We start from the raw sequence: 12,373 nt of genomic DNA, 5'->3' as shown, positions 1-12,373 counted from the left end.
TCATTATTCTGACAGCCATTAGCTCTTCCTGTGTGGCACAGCCCAGACAATCGGCACTGTATCACAGAAGAAAATTACGTCAAAAAAAAAATGTGCTTTAATGTATCAATCTAACGACTTGCCATAATACAAAAGGAAATACATAAAGTATATTTGTTGCTAGTTTTGTAAAACTCACTTTAGCAAGACATATTTAGGGCAGGAATTCCGACCCTTTGTCTTCTCAATTATATGTTTTATGGTGTGGTTTTAGTTTTCAGTTTAATGGTTTCAGAATGTGATAGATCGCTTAGCCAGGTTTTCACAACTGAAAAGTTTTTGTAGATAATTGCAAGGATTATTCTGAACTTTATGACCAGTTTTGTCTTGTGTACAAAAAAGTGAAGCACAAGTATACCCATTCATTAACATAAAATAGTGTTCTTTGTGTCTAATTTATACTGGATATCATTTAGCATTATCTTCATTATTAAAAATCGCCATTACACTTTTAAACTAAAATCTGTAGGTAAAAAAAAAACCAAGACTTTCCTTTCAAACTGAATCAATGTGAGAAATATAGAATCTGTTATTTATAACTACACATAGTTTGATGATGGTGTGAGTGGCTAAGACATCAAATGGGACAATTTTTTTTAAATAGTGATAATAATATTGTGGGGGGGAAAATGTGAGTCAAACAAGTTCAGAGTAGGTACATATACTGTACTCATACCATAAAAAAAGTTTGTGGTCAGTAAGATTTTTTTTTTTGAAAGAAATTAATACTTTTTTTTTCAACAGAATGCATTAAATTGATCAAAAGTGGCAGTAAAGACATTCATTATGTGATTCTACAGCATTTGATTTCTATTTCAAATACATTCCATTCTTTTAAACTACACTATTTGTCAAAGAGTCCTAAAAAAGCAGCACTTTTTTTTCTTTTTCAAAAGAACAGCATGAAAAGTTCAGCTTTGTTATCACAGGAATAAATTATTTTAATATGAATTATTTGTAAAGTCTTTGTAAAGTTTTAATGTTCTTTGTTAGTCATGTTTTGTTTAAGGTGCAAGTCTGCACCTCCTGGAAACTACTCAAGTTCACCATAAGGAATAGTGGTTGTCCTGATTAGGAACTGCTGCATGAGATCATGACATCTGTAAATACACATCATTATAACAGAATATCACAAAGAAACATCTTTATCGTTACCATCACAATCATTTAGGAACTTCATCCGACATGTGAATCAAAATGAGCAAGGAAAGGGTTAAAATGTCAGTTTCAGATCAGAGAGCAGACAAACACCTTTCAGCATAGTTCAGGCAAAATTACAGGCCCTCACATTCATGCAAGACTACCTCACCAGCAGCAGCAGCTCCACTCCTCACAGCCTGTTCCAAAAATACACGGCTCACAAAGCCACAGCTTCCTGGATCTTTTTCATGCTTTTGACACTCCAGATGTTACAGTCCTTACAACCCAGAGCTGGATCCAACATAGATGATTTACAGGTTAAAAAACAAAACTCCCATTGCCCATAAATTCCTATCCTGCTATAAACGCCGTACTGTACTTTCACCAGGGTAAATCTCACCTAACGATCCATACAAGTTGCAGTCTTTATGAGGAAAGTGTATCCTTACCCTTAGCGTGAACAGATTGGTGCTCCTGCAGCTTTCGGCAACCGAGCCCCATGTTGGCACGTGGGCGCCAAAGAGGGCAGTGCTACAGCTGTGCCATGTTAGTTACATCCCTGGCCCTCCTGGAAGGTGAATATGCAATATAGGTGTGTGCCAGGGGCGTGCGATTGAGTGAGAGAAAACATAGAGAAAGGAGAGGAACAAAAGTGCATGGGACGGAGAAGGATAGACAGAATAGAAGAGAAAAAAAAAGAGTGAAAGAGAGAGCGCAAAGAACCCCACAGTACCATCACCGCCAGAAACCCGAAAAACAAGTCCTCCGTCTGCTTCATTCATTCATTAAAAAAAGAGTTGCTGTGTTCTCTTTTCTTCAACCTTTTTCTTCCCCGCCCCCCTGGTCTGTCAGACTCGCCCTCGCTCACCCTCATGAGCGGAGCCACCACAGTGCTCATCTTTGCCAAACACTGCAAACATTCCCCCCCAAACACAAACAGACCCAGCTAATCAATCTGTGTGTGTGTGTGTGTGTGTGTGGTTTGGGGGTTGATGTGTCTTCTCATGGGGGGGGGGGCAGGTTGAACATTTCTGCAAGCCTGATGCACAAATCTCTGCATGTTCCCTGGATCTTTTCCCCTATTAAATCTAACAGCTTATTAATTAAAACTTCCCCTCTTTGAAGACATTTCGAAGACCACAAGGGGCTTTGTGTGTTACACAGATGCTTTTATTGCACATTGCCAGAAGGCTTTAGATCAGAGCTTTTAATGTACCAAACTGCAATCTTCACAGACAGAGCGTGATGCTTCTGTCAGCTGTAAGGACATGCTTGGATCAGACCTCCCTACTCCAGTCTTGCTTTTGTGTCGAGAGCAAGCATAAATAGAGCCATTGTTTGAGTGACTGATATAAAAGGACCAGGACTTATGGAAAGCGGGTTTAGTTTGGTGTACTTAACAAAACACCATTATATGCAGAGGTTCACGGTGTCCACCTTGCAAAAGGATTATAGGGGTGACAATAATAATGTATGTAGTACAGAATGAAAGAAAAATACATAAATGGAGGCCAGTGCAGAATCTCAGCAAACTAATGCATGCTTCATTCTCAGCAGAAGTTGCTAAGACTTGCCTTTTGTTTGGCCTATTTTTAAGAGCTATTCTTTCTCTAACTACTAAGACTCTCAGAGACAAGGGATTTGGCCTTTATTTACTTTCAATCTTAATTTCAATAATCTGGGATGCAAGACCACCAAGACACATCAGAGGTTTTGGTGTCCACTCTTCATGCCGAACAATCAATGACTAATCAGTTTTAATTTTTACATAAAAAGTAAAAGAAAAAATGTGTAATTTTCAAGCATGACATAGTTTAAGTATGAATTTACATAATCCTCTGTCAATATGTTTGAAATCAGTAATATAAGGCACACATTAGTTTGGGGGACAATTCTCACTATTAACTAACTATTAGCTATGACTTTTGTATCAATAAACTAATTTACTGCTTATTAATAGTTAGTAAGGTAGTTGTTAAATTTAGGGATTAATTTTTCAGTATTATATGATGAACAGAAAGTTCAAATGAACATAATTTATTTAAATTAGTAATAATATGTAACATTACACATTTTTACTTTCACTTTTAATTTAATGCACCCTTGCAAGTATTAATTTCTTTCTTTCTTTTTTTTTACTTACTGACTTAAAACTTTTGAATGGTGGTAACATTAATGATTTATTCATTTTACCTTTCATTCCATCATGTACTTGTTCATGCTTAGATTTTGCTTCAGCATGAAATTAAAGTATTAAAGTTAATTAAAGTATTAAAGTCTCAGGAAAGAATACAGACACCTCAGTCCTGAATGCCAAGTGAAGCCACGTGTTTGTGTAGGTTGAACTTTTATGCTCAGGTTTGACTGCTGTAGCAACAGCTTGTGATATTTACTTGCTGTAAATGAAAGAATTCTCTCATCAGTCATTTTATGACGAAGACGGGAGAGAGTCTGAGTGTTGCTAAGCACGTAAATAATATATCCCAGTAAAAAGACAACAGCATTTCACTATAACATCACCAAATCTTTAAAAACTTGACAGCAGTGGACGAGTTTCATGATGCAAACAGATTTTTATATAGCATTTCTGCATAGGATGGGAATAAAAAAATACATGGATACATGGAGATATAAAGTCCAGCTGTCATGCTTCAAAATACTTAGAGAGTGTATATGATTTTCTTATACTTGACAGTTAATGATTGCTTTCAAACACAAGCAGCTGTGTCACTAAATGCATCTTGAAGGTCTCATTAGGCATGTGTCACTGCTGTGGACCACACAGGCAAATGTGTATCGGTTTCACCCATTTAGACTTTATTTTAAATCAAGGACCACCTGCAACAGCTCATGTTATCCTGACACTCCATACTGAATTCAAGGTCAGCTAAGGTCATGTCCTTAGCTTGTGAGATGCTGGGTCAGGCTGTGCAGAATGATGAGATATGTCGAGGTTCCCAGAGTACATGTAAACAATAGATGCTTCAACAGAATCTGTCCCACAGGAACATACTGCTGCATCTGTAGCATAACCCATGTGACACAACAAAGGTGGATTGTTTGCTTGAACTAGGAATTCAGGCTAATCGTATATTATTCCTGATATGCGACTCTCCGAAACTAATTAGATGGAAAAATAAATAGATAAACCAGATGAATGACTCAATAATAACTTTACATTGTGGGAAATTATAAAGGGACCATTTGATACATTTGACCTCAAACAGTGGGTCCAAACAGCAGGATCGACTAGTGGAGACAACTGGGTAACACTTTACGAAAAGGTCCTATTAGTTAACATAACAATGTATTAACTAATAATTTATTTCCTTTTTTTGTCATACATTTTTCAGTTGAATTTTTAAAAATGATTTTATTACAAAGTTTAACGAAAACAAATCAGATTTTCAATAAGGTCTCAGACATTTGGACCTTACTGTAGGTGGTCAGCATTTTGCATATGAATGGATTTTAGTCTTCACAAATGTCCTTCATGTATCCTCAGAGGACACCTAATGCCCTCTAGTGATTAACTCTGGTAATGAGGAAGCTGTATTTCATCAGTAACAATATGCAAGCCGCTACTCAGAGCCTGCAAACACAGTGCCTTATTTGTTTTCTTGCTTTACAATTATATTCCTCCATGAGTGACAAGAAGGATGAAGTAAAAATATAAAATATAACATGCACAGCTTATGCCTTGGTGCCACAAGCCTTTAAATGCTTTATTAAATCAGACCACAGAAGATTCTGGTAAATGTAATTATCTCCTACCTGGAACTATTTCAAAAAGGTGCCGCCCAGGTTCATCAGGATTGGCTGTCAGCTCGTTGACTTGACTACCCTGCAACGGGATACATCCCTGGAGGGAAAAAGAATGAAAAGATTGCTTTAAACAGTAAAGGAAGGTCTGAAGGGCACTTTTTAGAATAATTTGTTTTCATTCCGAACAGTTTTACATCATTTTAAGATGTTGTAAATGAACAATTTCTCTTCAGGGATAACTGGAGATTAGTGTCCCATTAGGCTATTGTAATTTGATAATTGATTTGTGGTGCTAATAAGTGCCTACAGGGGCTCACCTTCAGGGCAGATAAGGCAGTGTGAGATTATAGTTCTCTGTTGTGTGCATGGCCCAGTTTTACACTGTAATCAGCACTGCTGAGTCATGCATAATTAGACCCAACCACGGTCCAATGATAAATTATGCACCAGCCTCCTTTAGCTCATCCTCCATTCTTCGCTGCCCCAGCATTAACACAGCGATGCAAGTTCTCATTGCTCGACTAAAATTCCTCTCTGCCATTCAGCTGCAGTTAAATGGAATTTCAGAGGGTATGCATTGATAAGGGTAAATGCTTATAGGGTTACTCACTCAAATGCAAGCTGGGCACATTTCTGCAGCAGAGATTGAATTTAGCTGGGATGGAGATTGGGTGGGGGTGGAGAAAAAGCAGGAGCATTACAGGGAGTTTACAGGCTCCAGAGGAGAATAATACCAGTTGAAGGATGGATGAGCAAGAGTCGGCTGTGTATGCTGAGGAAAGTCATGCTGCATTAGGGGTCACAGGTCGGCCGCTCTGTATCTGCTAAATGCTTTGACTTACACTACAGCCAAGCAGGAGAGCATGCTGTTTCCAAATTAGTTTGTCAGGCTAACAGCATGCTGATGTCATCCTGGTGTAATGGAGACACTGAAGAGGATATAGCCATGCTGACAGTGGACAATGAATCACTAGCATATTTTTTTTTATTATATATGTATATATAAATAAACATTATACATGAACAGCAAAAGGGTAAAAAGGGGGAATTTTACAGGAGCTGAAAATGACAGTAAAAATCCTTTAATAATATTATTTCTATTTATCAATTAAAAATAACTGTTTTGTGTTGTATTATATTTTTAAATGTAATTTATTCCTGTTAATTTATTTCATTTGTTACATTAACATATTCCATTAATAAACCCTATGAAAAATAATTATAATATTTGCTGCTCACAAATTTTTTGGAAACTGTAATACATTTTTGTTATACTTTTTTTTCTTCAGGATTCTTTGATGAATTGAAGTTCAAAAGAACAGCATTAATTTAAAACCGAAATCTTTTGTGACATTATAAATGATTTTACTGTCACTTTTGATATCAGTTTAATGCATACTTGATGACTAGTAGTATTAATTAATGGTAATGGTCATTTAATAGTGTATATGTTTATAATATGAACATACAGTGGTCCCACAAACATCAGCTATGCAATGAAATGCATAACTGCTTGAATGAATGCAGTGTTCTCTCTCCCACTGATTCAAGTTGAGCCCAGTAACCTGTAGATGGCGTATACTGTGGGTTGAGGGGTCCAACTTGAAAACAGTGATGTCATTAGTTATCTCTCAATCAATGCTTAAATCAGTAAGATAAATAACATATTGATTTTTTTAGAGGTAGAGTTAATGATCAGATATGAAATAAGAAGTCAAGGTCTATTATTTTTAAACCTATTTTTACAACATTAACTGTCACCTTGTTTAGACACAACAGGGCAAGATTTTATTTTGATTAATGTGACTGAAAGACAATCTTATATTCCAGATAAATGATATAATAATAAATAACCTGTCTTTATTTTTGTCGTCTTCCCACTGTACCTGTGGTTTGGTTTCCTCCTCATCTTTGTAGAAGTAGAGCTGGTCAGTTCTAAGCACAAACCAGCGCAGCTGCCAGTTCTTCATGATGCTGCGCTGTTTCTTAAGCCAGCCTGCTTTCAGCGCCCTGTCTTGGAGGCTGGGGGACGATGGCCTGCTGGAGCCGCGGGAGAGCTCCCCCATGACCATGCTCTTAGACCTGGCTGAAAAAAGTAAACATGTACACACATTCAAACATGTTAGGTTAGATTTCATGTCACATTTACAGTAGATTCCCATTCTGCTCATCTAAGTGAATTAGACTCTACTAGCCTAGACAAGTATATACACAGAAACACACATAAAAATGCATAAATGCATTTGGCAATGCAAGCAATTTGCTCACCACAGCTGAAAACAAGATGTATCATGCATGCCTTATGACAGGCTTCTCAGAGATGCAAATACCAATTTTTTGGGCTTATTCATGAATTTAAATTCCTCTTGTTTTGACCAGAGACAACCACAAACCACAGCAAAGCAGATCAGATTGGGCAGGTGTTTTTGAGAGGCATGTCCAGTGTCACAAGCAGCTGCTTTATACTTGTGGGCTGGAAGAGAAAACTATCAATCCTTGCTTTCCTGTGTGCTGAGAGCAGCAGGATAGCAGTAAACATGAGAGCGCACTTCCAAGCTTTCTTCAAACAGCCATGTTTAGGATCACTCTGGATCGCCCTCTTTTTTCCCCTTGTCCCACTGATCTTATTCAGCAAGTCATGAGTCAGAGTGGCCTTCAGTTGCTGGGACATTCCCTCTATGCAGTTTTTTCATACTACGTATGTATTGTATTCAAATTCTATTTTTAAAATGAAAAAAATATTATTTTTTAAAAATTGGAAACCATATTCATTTCTTTTCGTGTTATCACATTTGCACAATGAAGTGAACATGAATTTTAAATAATTGTATGCATTACTTTAATTTTAATGCCAATTTAATGTTTAATATTTTAATATGCAGTTACACTTTATTTATATATTAATATATACTATTTTTTAATATGTTAAGACAAAAATCTATTTTTATTTTGTTCCTTCTTCAACTGAAATGTTTTTAAATTTTTATTGGAAAAATATTAGAGAATCATTAGAATATTCTAATATAATTAATAATCAAATATCCAATATCAGTTTCCATTCTGTTAGATTTTTTTAATTCACTGTTACTAAAGACACAAGCCAGTTCCTCAGTGACATCATCCTACATGATGTGATGTCAATTTGGTTGACGAACATCAACACAAACATCAGTATTAACAATGGATTTAATAAACTTTGTGATTATGTTTATTGTGTTCATTGTGTCAATTGTGTGATTATGAAATTGTTTTTTGTGGTTTGTCTCACTGTTAAATATTCTGCCCTGATTTATGAAATTATATAATATTATTGTATTTAAATTGTATTTATATAATATTATTGTATTTAAATTATATAATATTATTATTATAAACTGTATATTATATAATATTATATATAAAAGGTAACAGCATCATGTAAGTGAACTCTCATAAATCAAATAATCAAGCTACAATTACACACAAGTATATTATTTCTTTCTGTGTTCCAGAGTTGAAAAGGTACTGCATAACAGCAATGACCTAACCGCTCCTCAGTCTCTCCGTCTGAATGAAGGGCTGCAAATGCTGCCACTCTGATTCAATCACTGTAAGTAATGGAAGCCTCATCAGTGTTAATGTACACCTCAGCCTCGTGGAGAGAAAGAGTAAGAGAGCACAAATGGGAGAAGGAGGGTGGGGAAAAGCCCCTAAAACCATCTTGCCCTTTGAACAACAGTCTCCCGGGACACATATAAAGGTGTTCCTCCTTATTACCCATAAACCTAATGGCCAACTCTCAATAACACACAGGTTGCCAACCGGGCAGAATGTTCAACATCAGAATTTTCCTCCATTTGTCTGGTTTTATGCTCTTGTGACATGTTCAGTCTAAAAATACTGCAAGTCTGACCAGACCCATGCATATTTTATTCAGACTCATTTTTTGGAATGACAAAAGAGCTTTTTTATGTGTCTGTTCCTTAAATATTCTTCCAGGGCTTTGGTACTGAATTTGAAGACTTGTTAAAAATGATTAAGAATTAATATCAACAATCAATCTCTGCTTAAAATGATCATCCTGCTTAAAATAGCCCTGTAATAGAGTTTCGTACAAGACATGTTTTATGAGGACACCTTGAGTATGGCATGGGGAACAGAATAATAATGAATTTTATGTAGCTCCTATTGGTTTGGATTATTCATTATAGTTCAACTAATCCAGCTCTTTTATAACCATCTTGTAGTTTACAGTAGGCATAAAAAATAAATATACAGTATGCAAAATGCAAGTGAATAAATAGATCCATCACGATTTTTTTCCCACTTGTACTGTCTAAAAACATTTTGTCAGTCAGATTGTCAGTCCACCTAATGTTCCTACATGCAGAGTGAAATATCACAGCAGTCGGCAAATGAAACCTGGCAGTGTCTTTAAGCCTGCTGTGCTGGAATATGTGCTGCAGCCGCTTAAAACACAGCAAACCCAATACCCTCATCAAAAGTGACACAATCCATATGTAAGATGACAAATGCAGAGCCCAGCAGACAGACAGTGTACTTCAAATGCTCCTGTTTGCTTTATGTTGCACAGCAGGCAGAAATCAATCCACAAATAGCCTTTTACTGCTGAAGCAGACAAGCCTATTCTCCAGGAGAAATAATCAGGATAAAACATGCAGTTATCAGTTCAACTTTAAAAATAATATTGCGTCTGTTTTGTGCATAGAATTTATCAATGGTAAGATTGTACAATAAGGTTCAATTAGTTAATGCAATGGGTATCATAAACTAACAATGAAGTATCTTCATTGCAACATCATAGGTTAATGTTAATTTATAAATATATTGTCCATTCATATTACTTTATTTATACAACTGTTAAAAATCCATTAATATATGTGGAAATTAACATTAAATTAAAAAAGTTCATGATACTTAATGTGTTAACTAATTAAAACTTATTGTACGATGTTATCTGATCAATAAACTTACGAGATACTGAATGTACATTTAATTTACATTATAAGCCTGATGTTGTAGCAGGATACAGGCTTTTACTCATGTAGGTGAAACTGTTTGACATTCAGCTGTTATGATTTATTATACCTGCAAGTGTCGTAACTACAATTCATCATAGACCAAGAACAGAATGTATGTAGAGCACATGTACAGATAAATGGCATTGGATTATAATGTTCACAATTATTCTTGACTTGTCTGCATCATGTACTGTACACTCTTGAAAATAAAGGTTCTTTTTTTGGCAATGATGTTTCCATGAAGAACCTTTAACATCATGGAACATTTCCATTCCACAAAAGGTTTTTTATAGTACAAAAACAACAACAACAACAACAACAAAAAAAAAACATTCTTCTTATTAAAATGTTGTTCACACTAAGAAAAAAAGAACTGTTTTTTTGGAGAACCCAAAAATCACTCTTATGACATTGCTGCAAAAAAACACCTTTATTTTTAAGAGTGTATTAAAAAATCCCACTATGAAATATCAGGCACGATCAGCATGTGTCAGGATCCGAATCATGACTTCCTGGTTAAGGAGTGTGACACAAAGCCAAAGACCACTTACACTCATTAACCACTAATCAAGCTGAAAGATGTTACCAAGCAACCGCCCAGTCTATCGGATCACTGCCATGGAGCCACAGAGATATACAGCCCATCACGGAGCTGTGAGATCAGCGGACTAGTGGAGCAGGAGCCGGTACTGAGCACAGCTAATGCAGCCAGAAAAGGATGTTGCTACGGATGGGAATGCAGGACACTGATGCTGAGAAACAACCGTGAGAATTAAAGGTCTTACCTCTCCTGGACTGTCTAATCTTGGGACTTAGCATGGTGTTCATAGCTGAGCAGCACTGTCCTCCATCCACATGTTGGGATTCGCACTCTACTCTCCTCCTGAGCCTCGCCCTGTTGCACCTCTTCCGCCTGCTCTGGACAGCATCTGTCTTCCTCCCTCCCTTCCTCTCTCTCTCTCTCTCTCCCCCCTTTCATGTCCCACTGGCCCACTGCACTGAGCGGCACGCTTCCCGGGCCCCTCCCACCCTCATCATGCAGAGGCAGCTGGAAGAGAGACCTCTTGCACACGCTCAGATCCACCCTTACCCATAATGCATTATTTATCCCACACCACCCAAATTAATTCCACTCTGGACCAGCCATTAAAGGCCTGGATGATTACACTCAATAATTCAGTGAAGCAGAAACAGAAGGGCTTCAGCCATTTCTCCCCCTTCGCTGTCCCTCCTAATTGGCTCTTTAGTATAGTGACTGTATCTGCATGTGCCTGTGTGTACTATTTTAGTTATACTTCTGTATTTTCCTCCTTCACTTCAAAGTTTTGCTCATTGCAAATCACTTCAAAAACGAAAACAGATGTTAATAGGTTAGTTTGGCCAACAAAAAAAAAAAATAATAATTCTGTCATTATTTACTCACTCTGATGGGTTGAAAACCCATATGCTGTTTTTGTGTGTGTGTGTGTACCACAAAGAGTATTTTTGGAGAAATTTCTGATATTCCCCATATAACAAGCTCCAAAAAGGACCAGAAACAACCTATAAATACAATAAAAGTAGTCTACCTATATATGATTTTTGAATAAAATAAAAATAATGTGATTAATTCATAAAAAAATAACAAAAAAAAGTTTCAGAAGAATTAGAATATGGCTAAACAGGCTATTTTCATGATGATTTTATAATTTTTTGAGGTTGACAGACATGGTCATTATGTCATTTATGAAAAGAGCAGCATATATATATTTTTCAAAATATACAAATATAATGCAACAATATGGGGGTGAATAAATAACAGATTTTTATTTTTAGGTAAACTTTTTATTCACCCCTCATTTAGCTTTGACTGTATTAGCGTTTACTAGCTACTTTGATAAAAATATAAATAATAAATTATGTCACTTTTCACAGCATCTACGTTACACATATTGCATTTCACAACAGCTTCAACAGTAACGATACTTTGATTGCAGAACTACATAGTGAAGGTATGTCAGAAGATTTGAGAATTCATTTAAAAAGTTTATGCTGAAAGGCTCACAGTAAGCGCTAAATAAACAAAGCCTCTTATTAATTAGGCATTCAATTAAGCATCTAGAATATACTACATACATAGTCATAGGTTGTATAAATGTTATGACCTGTGTTAGTCATAGTCAAGTTATAAGAGATGTTGCAAATAAATTACTGTAAGAACACTTCCAGTCAAATGAGATGAATAAAAAAGGGAAATTGAGATGAATTAAGTCACTTAATTACCTAAAAATCTCCTTGGTTTCTCCATCGTAGTAAACACTCCGAGTTGTACATTAGGGCTTCTGATTTAGCATAGTCATTCATGGCATTTGAAACTAACTGCTTTAAATATCTGTGTAAGTAAAAGGAGAACTAGTTATGTGTAAAGT

General features: G+C 36.1%; 1 protein-coding gene across 3 annotated transcripts in view; it reads right to left on the bottom strand.

Annotated features, from left to right (window-relative positions):
* The window catches only part of arhgap22 (Rho GTPase activating protein 22), a 26,215-nt gene extending 13,842 nt beyond the window's left edge, over positions 1-12,373 (bottom strand). The window contains exons 1-3 of one of the 3 annotated variants that reach the window (XM_042737219.1): positions 12,228-12,373; positions 6,831-7,030; positions 4,954-5,041 (exon numbers count right to left, since the gene is read on the bottom strand). In XM_042737219.1, coding sequence (XP_042593153.1) covers positions 4,954-5,041; positions 6,831-7,030; positions 12,228-12,252 — 313 coding nt within the window. In that variant the 5' untranslated portion in view covers positions 12,253-12,373. Of the gene's footprint in view, positions 1-1,628; positions 2,111-4,953; positions 5,042-6,830; positions 7,031-10,750; positions 11,337-12,227 lie in introns of those variants that run through there. The other 2 variants (XM_042737218.1, XM_042737220.1) reach the window with 2 other exon arrangements.

This window comes from Cyprinus carpio, chromosome B13 (assembly GCF_018340385.1).
Source record: "Cyprinus carpio isolate SPL01 chromosome B13, ASM1834038v1, whole genome shotgun sequence".
Lineage (NCBI taxonomy): Eukaryota > Metazoa > Chordata > Actinopteri > Cypriniformes > Cyprinidae > Cyprinus > Cyprinus carpio.
Note: the sequence above shows the minus strand (reverse complement) of the source record. Positions and strands in the feature narration are given on the sequence as shown.